The sequence below is a fragment of the Cinclus cinclus genome, chromosome 3 (genome assembly GCF_963662255.1).
Source record: "Cinclus cinclus chromosome 3, bCinCin1.1, whole genome shotgun sequence".
Taxonomy (NCBI): Eukaryota; Metazoa; Chordata; class Aves; order Passeriformes; family Cinclidae; genus Cinclus; species Cinclus cinclus.
Window position 1 is genome coordinate 3,204,049 of NC_085048.1, and position 17,601 is coordinate 3,221,649.

Genomic DNA, 17,601 nt, shown 5'->3' on the forward strand with positions numbered 1-17,601 from the left:
CCGCACGCTGCCCTGGCCGCGTGGGAGGGACACGAGCTGTAGAAAGATCTGAGCAGCCTGAGGTGACTTGTTCTTGGGCCACTGACTGCGTGACCCTCCTGAAGCCCTGGTGCAGCTGAACAGCTCAGCACAGGGCTATTGATAAATCCACCTTCATCCCTCTGGCATCACCCGGCTCTGGAGCAAGTTCAGTATCAGATGGGGATCTCTGAGTATCCAAAGCAGTCATTTCAGCCTCCTTTTTTTTTGTTTTTCTGGTGTCTTATAGTGTCTGTCTGAACCTCATTTGAAAAGTGTGAAACACCAGAGTCATGTGGGAGCAGAAACCATGGGGTTCACAAGGTCCATGGTAGCGGGAGGACTGCAGACAGGATGGGTTTCAACTCCTCTCTTCGTTATCCCATCGCCCTGCATTCCGACTTTCTCCAGCTTGTTCTTCATGAATGCAAAGACTGTTTTGTCCCTCAGTGCCTGCAGCTTTCCCTGAGAGCAGTTTCATTAAAAGCAATTTCTGCTCTTCCTTCCAGGATGGGCTTGTTTGGCAGCAAAAATCATCTGGTGTCCAATGAGAAACACACTTCTGGAGGCAACACAAAAACCAAGGGAAAACCTCCTCCTGCCCCACCCAAGGTAAGCCTGCAGTTTTGTGTCCTTTTGGGATCACCCCACAGCTCAGTTGGTGTCTGGACTGACGCAGGAAATATTTAGAATCACAGAATTATTTGGGTTGGAAAGAACCTGAAAGCTCATCCAGTTCCACCCCCTTGCCGTGGGCAGGGACACTTTCCACCATTCCAGGTTGCTCCAAGCCCTGTCCAGCCAGGTCTTGAACACTTGCAGGGATCTGGGGGCAGCCACAGCTTCTCTGGGAGCTAGTCCTCCCAGCTGATCCCTTTTGGACAAGGGGTGGGAAGGGCTCCAAGGAACCTTTCGAGTGTATTTAAAACCCCTAAAATACTGTATATTGGTACTTTGAAATATCTTCTCATCAGCACTTTGAAACCCAAGCTGATGTTGCTGACTTGCAAGATGGGTCAGATTCAGGCTAAGATTCAGAGTTGCAAACCACAGTGGAAACTTCACCACTGCAAGTCCTCAGTAGGTTCATTCAAGAGGGTCTGCAGCCAATCTGTGTCGGGGTGAGCTGAGAATCAGAAGTGCTGGGCATCTGCTGGTGCCTTTGCATTCCCTCAACCTCTGCTGGCATGGACACAGAGCAGGAAGGAACTGGGGAAGGATTTAGGAGACCTCAAATGATAAAGTTCTTGTTTAAACTTTGTAAGTCACTTCACCTCTGTTGCTGTCCAAAGGATATGAAGTTGTTTTGTCTTTCCTTGCCCCTGCCAGCACTGCAGCTAGCACAAGAGAAACTTGAGGTGCAACTCATGTGAAAACCATCTCGAGCCCTGGGAGAGGGGAGGAATTGCCAATCATTGCTTTTTATGACAGCTGGAGATGTTTTTCACTCCTTTACTTTCATTTCTGAGCTCTCCCATAGCTATTCAGTCCAGTTTTCATGACAGCAGATGTCAGATTGACCAAGAAGATGTTATTTTCCTAAATTTCATCCTCTCCAGCTCACTGGAGAGGAGCCACTATCAGTATAAATACAGTATCACTGACTACCTTCTGCCATTCATTATTTTTTGCTACAGGCACTCAGCTCTCGCATGTCAAGGGAAATTCAAATTTCTTCCACTTAAATGAGAAATGGCAGCAGATGAGCAGCTCTCCCACCCATCACTGCTGCTAAGTTGGGGTCAAAGGGTGGTGCAGGCAGAAAACGTGCGGTGCTCTTAGTTCTGTGTCTGTATTTCACCATTTTTGCTTGTGTGTATTAAAATACGTGATGTGGTTGAACACCCACTGTAAGGTGGGTGAAAGCCAGTTTCAGACTGTTATCCCCAAAACAAGGTGGTTCCATCCCAACTCATTTGGAATGATTTATGGACAATTTGCCAGTTCCAGCAGCAGGGCCAAAACAAACCGAGGACAAAGTCAACGTTTTAAAATTGTGCCCAGATGAGCTGCAGTAACTTGTTGCTATTTAATTTCACAGTCTACAACTTCCTCTTGAGGAACAGTGGAGGGGTAGCTGCAATCTCTGCTCTCTGTGACCAGTGACAGGACCCAAAGGAACAGCTGGAGTTGTGTCAGAAAATATTTAGTCTGGATATTAGGAAAAGGTTTTTCCCCCAGAAAGGGGCACTGGAAGGACTCCCCAGGGAATGGTCACAGCCCCAAGGCTGCCAGAGCTCCAGGAGAGTTTGGGCAGTGCTCTCAGGGATGTACAGGATGGGATTGTTGGGGTGTCTGTGCAGGACCCAGAGCTGGATCAATGATCCTGTGGGTCCCTTCCATCTCAGGAATCCTAGAGTCACTAAATCATGGAATATCCCAAGTGGATATCCATAAGGACCATCGAACATTCTGTGATTTCTACAGTTCTCTGATTAACTTGCTGTTACAGTCACTGCCTCTGTTTTTTGAATGTTATCTTGAGCAAAGGATATCATACACCCATGATCCTTGGGACAATTATGGCAGACAATATCTCTGGTTTTTGGCTTCAAACAATTCTGCAATTTCCATTTCTCAACTGGACCATTCCTATCTCATCCCTCACTGATCCAAAATCTGGCAACTGTGAACAGGGGTTGGATAGAGCAGGCTCCAAGAGAGTGGGCAGCAGATTTCTGCTTTAACTCAGAGGGAAACCAAGGGTTATTCCAGCTTTCTGTGAAGACAGCTATGAGCCCCTCATGGCAAAATGTGCTAAAGCCATCACAAGGTGTGGAGCCAGACACAGGGGCTGCTGACTGACTGCAGTGGTCTCTGGACCAGACTCCCACTCGTCTGTGAAGCTGAAATCAGTTCTTCCTGAAACACTGCAAAGTGATAAATATCTCCTTTTTCCTTTCTATTTCTATCACAGGGGAGACAAGTTATCAACAACCCTCATCTAAAACAAGCCTCTGCACAAGGTAAGGTTCTGTTTTCTTTGCCTGCCTGTGGGGTTTTGCAGGGTGGTGGTCCCCAAATGTCAGGGTTGAAGGATGAGCCATCGTGTCACAGGCGTGTGGCTTCTGTGTTTGCAGCCGTGCCAGGCAGGGAGTTTATCAGAGTGGTTCAGAAAACTCAGTGTACATCACCAAGCAGCTGCCAATTTTCCCCTGCTCATTAAAGAAACCCAGAGGGAAAAGCACTCCCCCTCCTCTGGAAGCAGGTGATCTTTAAGGTCGCTTCCATGATTCCATGACTGGAGGAGCAAAGGGAGATCTGAGCCTGGAGCTGTGTGAGATTTCTCTGCTCTGCCTGCAGCATGACAAGTCATGGATGCTTTATCCAGCCAGCTGAAAATCTCACAGGAAACAGCAGGCATCAGAGAGCCAGAGAAGCTACAAAGAGAAGGAGAAGAAAGGAAAGAACATAAAATAAGGATACACAGAGCCCCTGCCTGGAGACAGGCTGTTGGCTTCATCCACCTCTGCAATTATCTGTGGGTCACAGATGGTGCTTGGAGATTATTGTCTTTTAGCAGGGAACCCTCAGCTCCCTCTGCCTAGCTTCCAAGAGTAGCTCATGTGTATTTCTGTCAAAGAAATTCTGCAGATTAAGGACAGAGAGAAACATAATTAGAAAAGGGGGGGAGAGAAATAGAGGAAGCTTGGAAGAGGGCAGTTAGCACCAAAGATGAAAGTTCTTCACATGGATGAAAGGGTGGGATTAGGGGAGATGGTGTGAGGGAAGAGAAAAGGGGAGGTGGTGAATAAATGGGATGGGTGGAATGACAGTGTTAAGTCTTCTTAGGTCTTATGGATGGTGGTGGAGGGTCCCTACCATGGGCCAAGCACAGGAGCTCCTGCAACATCAAAATATTCTTCAAATTTGACTTTTGTTAAGAAGAACAAATTTGTGGGAGGCAAAGATCCTCAACGACATGAGCTGGGGTGTGTTTTCATGGAAATGCTGTTTTTCCAGAAACTCCATTTTCTTCTGCAGTATTGTTTTCATGGCGCATTTCCAAGTGGACATGCTCTCCCATCTCCCCAGCTGAGCAGGGATTGGCAGTTTTTCACAGGATTTTTATCACAGAGTTTTTATCACAGGTTTTTTATCACAAGATTTTTATCATAGGGTTTTTTCCACTCTGGTCAGAGTCATAGCAGAAATTGTGATCGGGGAGGCAGATTTTACTTCTCCTTCATGCCCGAAGGCAGAAGTTGAAAGATGCTAAAAAATGGATTAAGTACAATATTAGACATTTTCAACTCTCAAAACTAATTTTGTTCATTAGATTCAGTTCCAGTTCTGGAGGAATATGCACACTGACAGTCTGGAAAACTTCCTATTTTTCTCTGCCAGTGTCTGAGTTTACCTGAAATTATGGTGCATCTGACTGTGCCCTGTGGGACAAAATGGGTTAATAAGAGCCATGTAAGATATTTGAGATACCAGAGATCTTCTCCTAAGTAGCAGAAATTCAAGTGAATCAAAAGAGAAAACACAAAATCCAGTCAATCACATCATATAAAAACAATAAATTCAGAAAGATGAATTAAATCCTGTGGGAACACTTTAAATTCAGTCAGGGAAAATTATTGGTTCTGGAAGCATAGCATATGTAAAATCGACCCTCTATTTTCTGTGTTTTTTAATTTTTGTGGGTCTTTGTTTTTGCTCTTCTTGCATTTTGAATGATTTTTCTTTGTTTGTTTTTTCTGATCTCGATTTGTTGAAATTGTCTCACACTTTCCAGCTTTCACACCCCTGTCTCAGAAATAATTTATTTATTAATTTTTAACAAAAATTAACTAACTCCTCCTGACATTATTTATCCTCATGGAAGCCACACAGAGGCAGTCAAGCAGTGCAGAACTCTACATTCAATGCGGTGCATGTGGCACCATCAGCCCTCTTTTCACTTGGGGCAGTTCTTCCATTATGTGAGTTTCATTTTAACACCGTTCCCTGAGAAATCACAAAGTTTTTAAGGCTGGTTTTAAGTCTCTGTGGAGTCAAAATTTTAATTCTGAACCCCCAAAGGTCCTGGCCCTGCAAAGTCCTGGCCCATGGTGGGTCCAAACACAAGAGTCCCATGGTAGAGCTGCTGTTTTCTTGTCTTGGATGGATAAGACATAGAAAATAGTTAAAATAACCCTTGTCCTTGCCCTGCCAGCTGCTCACAGCTGGATTTAAATCCCACTGATGGAAAGAGCTGGTGGTTTTGGGTGCTTGTCCTCAGGTATTTTAATAACCTGTAACAGCACAAGGAGTTGAACTCTCTGCGTGGTTATTTCTTCTGGTAAGGAGCCACAACTTCTTCCACCTCTTCACTTGCTTCCTGCTGACCAGAATATGAACAGGGCTGAGTTCCAGGGTGTGGAAGCTTAGCATGCTCTGGAGCTTGAGGTCTTTTGAAGCATCTCTAAGTTACTTCTGAAATGTTTGGTTGTTTTTGTTGTTGCTATTTGAATGTGGTTTTGCGTTTGAAAGGAATGCTGTCAGTAATGTGAGTCTGAGCTGGAGTGGGAAAAGGAAGGGTTGTTTCTACTGAAAAGGCTGAGTTTTCAGTGAGAAATTAAAACTTCTAATCAAAAATGTTTACGTTGGTCTGGAGCACATCTAAGGAGAAGAGGCTGAGGGAGATGGGGGGGCTCAGCCTGGAGCAAAGGATGCTCAGGGGAGACCTTCTGGCTCTGCACAACTCCCTGAAAACAGATTGTAACCAGACAGAGGTCAGGCTCTTCTCCCTGGTAAAAAGTGAAAGGACAAGAGGAGACAGCTTTAAGTTTCACCAGGGGAAATTTAAGTTGAATATTAGGAAAAACAATTGCAAAAAGTGTTATCGACCTTCAGATCAGGCTCCCCAGGCAATGGAATCACCATCCCCGGAGGGATTTAAAAGCCATGGGAATGTGGCACTTTCGGACATGGTTTAGGGGTTACCTTGGCAGCGCCAGGTTAATGGTTGGACTTGATGACCTTAGAGGTCTTTTCCGAGCTGAAGAGTCAGTGATTCCAACCAGTGCATGCCAGGCTGGAACAGAAAGCTGACCCCATTTCCAGCAGCAGTAACCCATAACTCAGCGCACCCACCTGGCCAACGTGTTCTGCAAGTAGTCACTGACACCACGACCATCCTAAAAGGGCTCTAAACCAATGGGTGATCCTCTGGGACAGGATCAGCCTGGCTTTTTGGCCATGAGGTGTTGGCAAAGACCTTCCATTCAGGACAAGCCAGCAGTGGGAGGACTGGTTGAATCATTCTATTGAGCCACCAAACTGGCACTCAGCCTCTGCAAGCCCTGCTGGTATCTGACTTTCCTGACAGCAGCTCTGAGCCAGGATGTGTTTGGCTCCCAGTCAAAGTCCTGGGGCTGGCAGCTTTATCTGCAGAGCTCCTCACAGCCCCGACCAGCCTCTCAAACTGGCCAAGGCAGTGTTTTCCGTGTGTTTCTGGTGAGGTGATGGATTCAGAGACAGGAAGAGCCCCTTCAGCATCATGAGATGGCAACTCCTGCTGGCTCGGGCAGAGAGAGCTTTTCTTCTGGCTCATTTCAGTGTGCAGTGTTCTCAGTGCTTATTTTAGGACAAGAGGTGATAAAGTATTTATTTCAGCATACAAACCCTTTTTGTCCTTGCTGTAGTCCCTCTTTTTAATTTCATTTATTTTCACTTACGCCAGTTGCTTTGAGATCAAAACTCCATTTTGATTTTCTGGAGTACACTGCTACTCTGGGCTTGAAGATATTTACACATTTGCTCTTATTTTTCCAAGCAGGGGTGTGATCACAGCATTATTTTCCTTTCAAGAGGACCAGGAGGGTGTGTGGATGGTTGTGGACACCTCATCCCAAACCCTTTCATGTCTGAGCAGATGTGTGATAACAACTTTCTCAAAGAGGCAGACAGAGAGAGTTTGGGTGCACTGCTAATTCGAGCTGCCTCAAGGGGAAGCCCCCAACCGTGCCAGCTATTTTCAGACTTCAAAGCATTCTCCCTTGTGACTGAGCATCCTTTTCCCATCCTGGGAGAGAGGCTTTGCTGGAACCTCTCATGGATCTCCGATTTCCTTCTCAAAAGCCTGAAGGGAGCTGCTCAGGGCTCTGCTTTCCAAATCTGCCTTTCCTCCCACGCTGACCCTTTCTCCTCCCTAACAAATTGCCATCGGAGCAGCAGCCAGCCTTGCACAGACACGAACCCCAAGTTGCCCCAGAGACACGGTTATCTTGCTGTGACAAAGGGCCAGTCTGGCTCCTTTGCTGGTGGCATTATTTGAAAAGGTCACCCAAAGACAGTGGCTTGACAGGCTGTTTTGAAAAATGCTAATAATAGGCTGTCCATCGGTCTCAGTGCATTAATTAGGCTGAGCACAAGCTGAAGCCTTGCTGCAGCATAGTTCCCATTCTTCTTTTCTTCTCTTTCTTTCTTTCTTTCTTTCTTGCTTGTTTTCTTGATTTCTTGCTTTCTTTCTTTCTTGCTTGCTTTTCTTTCTTTTTTCTTTTTCTTTTTCTTTTTCTTTTTCTTTTTCTTTTTCTTTTTCTTTTTCTTTTTCTTTTTCTTTTTCTTTTTCTTTTTCTTTTTCTTTTTCTTTTTCTTTTTCTTTTTCTTTTTCTCTTTTCCTTTTTCTTTTTCTTTCCTTTAAATTTGAAAATTTTTATTCTGTTTTTCTCTTTCTCCTTATTTTCACCCTTCTCCTCCTTCTCATTCTCCTCCTCCTCCTCCTTTCCTTTTCTTTTTCACCATGGTGTTTTGGTTTGATTTTTGTGATCCTGTGCATGTGCTGATTCTTTTTATAAATTTTGACTTGCCCCAAAATAGCTGCTCTTTTCTGCTTCAGCAGCTCTGAGTGTGCAGAGCACAGGGGAAGGGCTGCACCGCTTCCCTGAGAGCAGCCCTGGCACCTCTGGGGTTTGCAAACCAAGAGATTCAGCTCCAGCCCACAGGGATCAGCCCTGGGCTGAGTCAGAGCATCGTGGCACGTGGCTCATAAAAAGGAGAGAGAGTGACTTTTTATATAGGCAGATAACGACAGGACAAGGGGCAGCAGTTTTAAACTGGCACAGCACAGGTTTGGGTTAGATTTGAGGAAGGGATTGTTCCCTGTGAGGGTGGACAGGTCCTGGCACAGGGTGTCCAGAGAAGCTGTGGCTGCCCCTGGATCCCTGAAAGTGTCCAAGGCCAGGCTGGACAGGGCTTGGAGCAGCCTGGGATAGTGGAAGGTTCCCTTGCCCATGGTAGGGGGTGGAATTAGATGATCTTTAAATTCCCTTCCCACCCAAACCATTCTGTGATTCATTCTATGATCTGCAAGGAAAAGTGGTCAAGAGGGAGGGATGACAAGATACTCAATGAGCCCAGAACATAGGCCAAAGACCACGAGCCCAGGGAGAGCTAAATCCTAGAAACAGCCTCAAATAACAGAAACTGCAATGACTTTATACTCAATCAAAATCCCATGTAATTTCAAGTAAAATTCCTCAGCCACCCTGGGAAGTGTTGCAGTTTTCATTTACCACTGTGTAAAACTCAGGCTGAACTCTGACAAGTTATTTATGACCTTTTTAATTCCAGACAAACTATTTTTTTTTTGGTTGACACTCTGGGTTTTTTGGATGGGGGAGTGGTTCTGCAGCGTTTTGGAAATCCATGCACAGGAAATGCTTTGTTGAATCAGTGTTAATGCCTGAGCAGAGGTTGTGGTGAGCAGGAAAGCTGGGTTGGTGGAAAGGTTGGATTTGGGGGTGGGAAGGTGACAGAGCCCAGTATTCAGGGGCTGAAATGCCCTCACCATACACCCAGGTGTGCATCAAGCCACTCAAAGAGCAGTCTGGATTCAAAGGAGTTAATTCCTCTTTCAGATCACTTGTTCGTGGTTGCACTGTACGATTTTCCTGCCTCAAGTGACCGTGACCTGGAGCTGGTCAAGGGAGAGAAACTCCAGGTCCTTTCCAAGTAAGTGACCTGCTGCCAGGAGGAAGTTTAAAGAATGAGCACAGGGAGGCTGGGAAAAGGAGAACCTTGGGGTCAGCCACCACTTTGCAGCTGACCAGAGCTGAGCCTGTGCCTTGGCTTTGCTCCAGAGCGTGGCTGTGGGTACCCTCTTCTCTCTGCACAGTGACATTTCCGTCGGTCACAGATACTCTGGGACTGGGTATTGTCCCTGCCTGGGTGGCACTGGGACCCTCTTTGCTGTCAATGCCTGTGGGTGCAGAAGTAGCATAAATAATAACAACAGCAAAAACAGCTCCTGTCCTGTGTTTGTGCTGATTCTGCTTCTGCAAAGGATGTGGGTTGGGTGTAGTCAGAGGAAAGGACAGAACTGAGCCACACACTCGTGAGGTTTCATTTCAACTTCTTCTCAAGCTCACCACAGAAAAGACCCAGTCCATAATAGGGCAGAGGTGGGCTTGGGGCCCCCAGACCCTGGAGGGCTGCTCCATCCTTGACTGCTCTGTGAAGCGGCCTCCAGAGGTGACATTTCTCACCCAAATGCTGTGGGCTGGGACCTGTGGGACAAGGAGATGGAGAAGCCCCTGCATGGGGATGGCTTTGAATCACAGCTGGTGGCTCAGTCAGGAGCGGGACTGCAAGGTGGGGTGTCTGGAACATGAAGGAAGGAGCAGAAAGGACCCACATTTCCTGTTCAAGAGACAAACCAAACCCCATGACCCAGATGCCCCTTCTCTCTCTCCAGGTGTGTGTCAAAGGTTTGGGTCTGTGGTTGCTCCACGTTCATGGAAAGAGATTGTCACCTCCACAAGTCCCTGAAACACCAGCAGCCTCCAGCCTGGTTTTTGGTCCTAGGGAATCCAGAGGGAAGTGCAGAGTGGATTATGGAGTCCTAGTCCATCTGCAGTGCTCAAACCCCACAGTCCACGTCCTCACAGACCCAGCTTGTCACAAATCCTCCTCTGGGCACTCACCTCACTCCTTTTCCTCTGCTCCCTTTGCAGCGAGGGGGAATGGTGGCTGGCAAAGTCCCTCAGCACTGGGAGGAAAGGATACATCCCCAGCAACTTCGTGGCACAAGTGGACAGTTTGGAAGAGGAAAAGTAAGTGGGAACACTTTTGAGAGGTCAACGGGGATGCAGTGCCCTGGATCTCAGCAAGATCTTTATCGATGGCAGGAAGCTGTCACTGCTGGGCTGGATGGCAGGAGATCTTTTCTCATCCCAAACAATGCTGCCCAAAAGCTCAGGACAAGTTTTTAAGCATCATATTGGTGTAGAAAGGGAGGATGAGGTTGTTATGGGGCAAGAGGGCAAAGGTTCTTGTCCCATTGACTGCACCCACTGCAGAAAACAAGGATTTGGGGGAGCAATGGAAAGGTTATGGTGACAGTGCCAGGGACTGTCCTCTGGTCCCACTGGGCAGTCCACCCACACAGATGATGTAAAACCTCTTCCCCTTCCATACGTAAACTGGGAATCTCTGGATGGTGTGCACTGATCCAGGTCTTGTGTGTACCAGGGACCACACTAACAATTTAATAAGACAGAAAGCTGAGTGCCAGTGCCCAGACCCACAGTGATGTTTGTTAAATGATCCCAGATGCAGCCTCCCTGCAAGGAAGATCAAATTAAAGACTGGAGTCAAAAGAGTTTATTTTACCTATAATATAAACAGAAGGAGATTTTTTTTCCATGAGTTATCCTACTCTATGGCATTCAGCTCGGAATGATCAGTCCTGCCTACAATCTCTTCTTGGAGGGAAGAACCATCACTGAGTTCAGCAAATATTAAGCAGCACACAGAAATGTGGCTGAGACATAAAAGCTCTTTGTATCCAAAGCCTGAACTTCTCCTGTGTTTGGGATACTGCACATCCCATCTATTCCCCACGCTGTCTGAATTTCCAGGCTGTGAAACAAGCCTAAAGTGACCCAAATCTGGTGTTAATCTACCCAAAACAATCTATTACTGCCACTTTCCAGCAGATAAAAAACTACTTGTTAATAAAAACAACCTTCAGTTTGACAGTGTAATGTTTAAAAAAAAAAAAACTAACTGGAAATAATTACAATTTTTTTTTTAGAGTTTTTCCTTTTCAAGCCATGATTTTGCCTTTTCTGTCTCCCAGGTGGTATTTTAGAACTCTGAGCAGAAAAGATGCTGAACGGCTGCTGTTGTCTTCTGGGAACAAAGTTGGCTCTTTCCTTGTCAGGGAGAGTGAAACCACCAAAGGTGAGATCCATGGGGCAAAGGTAATTCCTCATTGTTGCCCAGGCTTGGGAAACCTTCAGCAGAGCTTTAGAGGGAAGCTGGGGATTTGAAGGGCAAAGATTTGCTCATGATCCACTCATTTGTTCAGTTCTGGCTGTGGTGAGAGGTGGACCAGAATTCATGGCAGAGACAAAGGAACACAAGCAGATTTTCTAAAAATAGTTTAGGGGTTTTCTTTTCCTTTTCTTCCCAGGGAAATGTCTCTCTTGCTTTTTTGTGTGTGTGTTTTTTTTTTGTTTGTTTGTTTGGTTGGTTGGTTTGTTTTTTTAGGTAGTTCTACAAGGTATTATTGAAGGAATATTTCTCCGTTTGCAATAGAAACTTGCAGAATTTTGAAAAAAAAGTCATTTTCCCAGGGGAAGCATATTTTTCCTGATTGTCTGTAGCAAGGAGAATTCATACAAACCAGAACTTTTGCAAGCAGAGTGACTGGAGCAGGATAGATGGATTTCATCCACTTTCTTTCCATATGAACATGTCCGACTTTTGAAAAAGTGATCCAGTGAGGGTGGAAAGTCCAGAGCATTGGGGCCACTCCTTCTGGGTAGTGGATATTGTTATTAACCATAATACATAACCATGTAATTTCAATTTCTTTGTTCCATGCTATTCATTCATAGGGTCTGGAAGTTAGTTTAGGTTGTCCCATGGGAATTCCGTATTGTTTCTTTCCTGGTTTTTCTCCTTGCTTCTTCTGGGCCATCACTTGTTTTTGCAGCACGGAGGAAATGACGCTCACGGTGGTCCCGTGGTTCTGCTCTGAACCAGACCTGTGGAGAAGTCCAGGAAAGTGTTTCAGTCTTCCTGTCATTTGGTTCCTTTCCTTTCAAATAGATACAGGAGTCTTTCCTCAACACATGGCAAAAGGTGCTTTGTGTCCTCCCGGTAGAATCAAGGAATTGTTTAGGTTGGAAAACCTAAACATGTAAGATCATGGTGTCCAACTGTGACTTGGTCAGTAGAGAGCTGGAGCACCCATCTGAAATCATATGGAACATTCTTTCCCTTGGCTTGTTTCCCAAGCACTTCCAAAGGCCCAAGCCAAACAGCAAGAGAGGGAACAGTCTGGTTCCTCCATCTTACAAATGGCTCTTGCCTACTGCAGCATCTCCTTCTTCCTTTCTTGTCCTTTTCTCCCTCCTATTCACAAGGGAGGTCTCCAAGGCAGCATCTGCTCCTTCCACCATGGAGGTGTTCCTTCCACCATCACCAGAAAATTAAATAGTGCCAGGTCTGGATGCAGCAGCTGGAACCTCATCCTCCTGTATCTGTCTCCCTCAGCCAGCAGGCAGTGGGGCTGTGTCAGAATGTGCCATCCTGCTTTGAATTTCCCCCTCTGCCCCATGCCTGGACTCACCTCCACACGTCCCTGATGAGCTGATGCCAAACAGGAAGGCTACTATCCATAAGGATTTGCAGCTTGCAGAATTTTTAGGGAACATTCAGTTCAGGAAACATTTAAGAGATTTGTTTCTGTGCATTTCACTTTATAAGTCACTTTTTCTGCTGTATCTCAGTTTCCCTGCTACCTTTGAGATGCTTTTGCAATGATCAGGTTTGGACTTATCACCATGTGTTGCTTTTCTGTTTACCCCATTCCCTTAGTTTCTGGGATATTTGGGCAGCTAGTGTGATTGTTCCTTGCACCCAGGAAGGGCAGGGAGCAGCACAATGCAAACACTCTGTGTTTGAAGCTGTGTTTGAAGCTCTGTCCACACACAATCCTGGTCTATGTGACATTCTCTAGGTGCCACACATGCATGGGATTAGACTTTTCCTTACACTTGTTCAGGAAAATTGTCCCCAACTTCTGCAATTATCTGGAGTGTGGGTGGGTCTTGGTCACACAGGGCACAAGCAGAGGTGGTGGAGTCCTGAAATCCAAGGAGAAATCACCAGATCCTCAATGCCCTGTCTCTGCTGTCAGGAAGAATGAGGTGTGTGATATTCTACATTATCAGATGTGGGTTCCCCTCCATGGAAGCTCCATGTGAGTCCCAAATGCTCAGATGTGACTCTGGCCTGTGCCTTTTCTGATATTTAAGATGAAACATGGATGTTATTCCTTCCAACACCTCATCCTCTGAATCGTCCTGTGTGCTACCTGAGCACTCTGTGTTTTGGGCTGCCTGAATGACCACATTTGATCCATCTTAGCCATGGCTTCCTCCTCCCTAAAGAGAAAGGGAAAAGACAAAGCCAGGCATCTCCAAATGTGCCATGAAGCTGAATTCCCTGATGCAAAGCATCCTGTGGCCCACCAAGAGATGTCCAGAGCAATGCCATGGAATTAACCCTGCCCTTGCAGCCCCCCTGTTTTTTTCTGTTTTCCTTCCCCATGATGTGTGTTTTCATCCACTTAACACATCACCAGCAAAATTTGACCATCAGAGACAAGCACTGGGCTGAGCTAACCCCTATTAGTGCCTTAAACTGGGAGGTGGTTGTCCCATACTGGGATGTGTCAGGCACAGCAGGATGGGTTCTGTACCCTGAGTAGGAGCAGCACCTATTCCCAGCCCATCCTGAGCAGATCTTTGTTTTCCTCATGGTTTGAGAGGCAGAAACTCTACAAACCTTCTGAGTCAACATTTCTCAGAGTCCACAGAGGGCACACCCAGCACCCTGGAAGATGGGGACAGTGTGGGAAGCAGGCAGCAGCGAAATCATCATCGGAGCACTGGCCTTGCTGAAGCTGCTGCAAATAAACAAAGTCCCCCTGAAGTAACAACCATTCCCAAAGCTTCAGGAACACATTCCCCCAGCTGTGCTGAGCCACGGGCTCCTGGCTCCCAGCAGGATTCCTGTGCCTCTGCTCATAGCAGGAGGGACTTCACTGAGCTCAGCCTCTGCATCCAGCTGAGCTCCTGTGCTTCCCTTTGGGAAGGATTTAAGGGGCTGCTGAGAGCTGTAGGAGCAGGAAATGGACTAAACCATGTCCCCAAGTGCCACATCTATGTGGCTTTTAAATCCTTCCAGGATGGGGACTCCTTCACTGCCCATGGCAGTTGTGCCAGGGCTGATCAATTTTTTGATGAAGAAATTGTTCCATAAATTTTGTACTCCAGACTCTTTACCAGCCCTGATCTGTGCCAGGATGTGGTGCAGGACTGCAGAACAGGTGAATATTTCTTGCGGCTGAGGAGTGAGGATTCTTTTTGTCTATTCTGGATATGAGCAGAGGGAATTAGGAATCAATGATTTTCATTTTCTGCTGTCATTAGTGTCCTGGTTTGAAAGACAGGTGTTTGCCAAGGAAAGCAGAAGCTTCCCCTTGGACTGAAAAAAAAATCTGATTCTTCCAATTATTATAATTTTGGAATTAAGAGAGCTCTCAGGCAAAGATATGGGGGTAGGAATAACAGTTCTTTACTAGTATATCTAACAAGACAAACAAGAACAACAACAGCTATGAAATTACCCACAAACAGAACAGTGACTCAGTCCCAGTGTTTTTTGGCTGCAGGCACCTTTTCCCTGAGCTGCAGTTCCCGGTGCTGGAGGCGGGCGGGTCCTGCAGAGCCGCAGGAGGGCTGGGGGTGATGGCAGCGCTGTCCCAGGGGGAGAGAGAGATGGAGAGAGAGCTCTCCGCTCACGGTGTGGGTCCCAGTGCTCAGCAGAGTGCTGGATGGTGGTAGTTCACAGCGAGAAGACAGCCGGGCAGGGTCCCATGGTGGTTTCCCGACGCTGGGATGGCAGGGATGTGACACAGACGGCGATTGTCCTTCTCGTCCGAACTCCGCGGGGGAAATGGGCCGAGACCCAGCCTTCCGCTTCCTCTTCTGGCTCTTTGAATCTCGCGGGGCTTTCCCTCTTCCCTCCCGTCCCCTCACCCTTGTCACCAGGGCGCAGTCAACAGGTATCTTAGCATGACAATGGGGAAAATTCCACAGAGGGAAAAAGGGAGAGAACTAACCCTCAACATTATCCACCCCGAATTTTCCCCTACCACCATGCCAAATCAAATTAAAATCTTCAAATTATAGACATCCATACAGTTACAAATACAGGCACAGTATTGTAGGTAGTTCACCCTAAAACAAGGTCTCCTTGGGGTATGCATCGGGTCTTTCCATCCCTTTGCATGACCCACCAGGTACAACCTGGCCCTTGAGCAAAGACCACCCCACGAATTGGATTGTCTTTGCTGGAGGCAGGGTTCACCCAAACAGTTTTTCCTAGCATACCTCTCATGTGCACCACTGGAACCTTATCTCCATCTGGTGTTCTCAAGGGCTCAGACTGGGCAGGGCCTGCTCGATTAGTGGAACCTCGGGTGTTCACTAACCATGTGGCCTTTGGTAGATTAATCTCCCAGTTCTTGAAAGTCCCCCCACCCAGTGCTTTCAAGGTGGTTTTAAGCAGCCCATTGCACCGTTCCACTTTCCCAGCCGCTGGTGCGTGATAAGGAATGTGGTACACCCACTCGATGCCGTGTTCTCTGGCCCAGGTGTTTATGAGGCTGTTCTTGAAATAAGTCCCATTGCCTGGCTCAATTCTCTCAGGGGTACCATGTCTCCAAAGGACTTGCTTTTCCAGGCCCAGGATGGTGTTGTGGGCAGTGGCATGAGGCACAGGGTAGGTCTCCAACCATCCAGTGGTGGCTTCCACCATGGTCAGCACGTAGCGCTTGCCTTGGCGTGTCTGAGGCAGTGTGATGTAGTCAATCTGCCAGGCCTCCCCATACTTCTATTTGGACCACCGCCCCCCATACCAGAGGGGCTTCACTCGCTTGGCTTGCTTGATGGCAACACATGTCTCACAGTCATGGATAACCTGGGAAATACTGTCCATGGTGAGATCCACCCCTCGGTCTCGTGCCCACTTATAGGTAGCATCTCTGCCTTGGTGACCTGAGGCATCGTGGGCCCATCGAGCCAGGAACAACTCTCCCTTGTGTTGCCAGTCTAAGTCTATCTGTGACACCTCTATCCTTGCAGCCTGATCTACTTGCTCATTGTGTTGGTGCTCCTCATTAGCCCGACTCTTGGGGACATGAGCATCTACATGACGGACCTTTACGGGTAGCTTCTCTACCCGACTGGCAATGTCTTTCCACTCATCAGCAGCCCAGATTGGTTTTCCCCTACGTTGCCAGTTAGCTTTTTTCCATCTTTCCAGCCAGCCCCACAGAGCATTGGCTACCATCCATGAATCAGTGTAAAGGTAAAGCTTTGGCCACTTCTCTCTTTCAGCAATGTCCAGGGCCAGCTGAACGGCTTTGAGTTCAGCAAGTTGACTTGATCCACCTTCTCCTTCAGTAGCTTGTGCAACCTGTCGTGTGGGGCTCCATACGGCTGCTTTCCACTTCTGGTTCATCCCCACGATGCGACAGGAACCATCAGTGAAAAGAGCGTAGCGAGTTTCATCTGCTGGCAGTTGGTTGTATGGCGGGGCTTCATCAGCCCGGGTCACTTGTTCTTGCTCCTCTTCATCGGCAAGACCAAAATTTTCACCTTCTGGCCAGTTTATAATTATTTCCAAAATCCCAGGGCAATTTGGGTTTCCAATACGGGCGCGCTGTGTGATGAGGGCAGTCCACTTGCTCCATGTGGCATCGGTGGTGTGGTGGGTAGAGGGGACCTTCCCTTTAAACATCCACCCCAGCACTGGTAGTCAGGGTGCCAGGAGGAGCTGTGCTTCTGTGCCAATCACCTCTGAGGCAGCTTGAACTCCTTCATAAGCAGCCAAGATCTCCTTCTCTGTTGGGGTGTAGTTGGCTTCAGACCCTCTGTAACTTCGGCTCCAGAATCCCAGAGGTCGGCCTCGGGTCTCACCAGGTACCTTCTGCCAAAGGCTCCAGGACAAGCCCTTGTTCCCGGCTGCAGAGTAGAGCACATTCTTCACCTCTGGCCCCGTCCTGACTGGGCTGAAGGCTACAGCATGAGCAATCTCCTGCTTGATCTGGGCAAAGGCTTGCTGCTGCTCAGGGCCCCAGTGGAATTCGTTCTTCTTCCGGGTGACCAGGTAGAGAGGGCTCACGATCTGGCTGTACTCAGGAATGTGCATTCTCCAAAAGCCTATGGCACCTAGGAAAGCTTGTGTTTCCTTCTTGTTGGTTAGTGGAGACATCGCGGTGATCTTATTGATGACCTCAGTGGGGATTTGGCGCCGCCCGTCTTGCCACTTTACTCCCAGGAACTGGATCTCTCGGGCAGGACCTTTGACTTTGCTCCTCTTGATGGCGAAACCGGCTCCCAGCAGAATCTGGATGATCTTTTCTCCTTTCTCAAATACTTCCATCGCCGTGTTCCCCCACACAATGATGTCATCAATGTATTGCAGATGTTCTGGAGCTTCACCCTTTTCCAGTGCAGCCTGGATCAGTCCATGGCAGATGGTGGGGCTGTGTTTCCACCCCTGGGGCAGTCG

The 17,601-nt window shown here is 47.4% G+C and overlaps 1 protein-coding gene across 1 annotated transcript in view; it reads left to right on the top strand.

The window, feature by feature from the left end:
• The first annotated feature begins 528 nt into the window (after positions 1-528).
• BLK (BLK proto-oncogene, Src family tyrosine kinase) overlaps positions 529-17,601 on the top strand; it is a 33,799-nt gene continuing 16,726 nt past the window's right edge. Inside the window, exons 1-5 of the mRNA XM_062488388.1 lie at positions 529-630; positions 2,936-2,984; positions 8,865-8,958; positions 9,960-10,058; positions 11,087-11,190. Coding sequence (XP_062344372.1) covers positions 529-630; positions 2,936-2,984; positions 8,865-8,958; positions 9,960-10,058; positions 11,087-11,190 — 448 coding nt within the window. The remainder of the gene's footprint in view (positions 631-2,935; positions 2,985-8,864; positions 8,959-9,959; positions 10,059-11,086; positions 11,191-17,601) is intronic.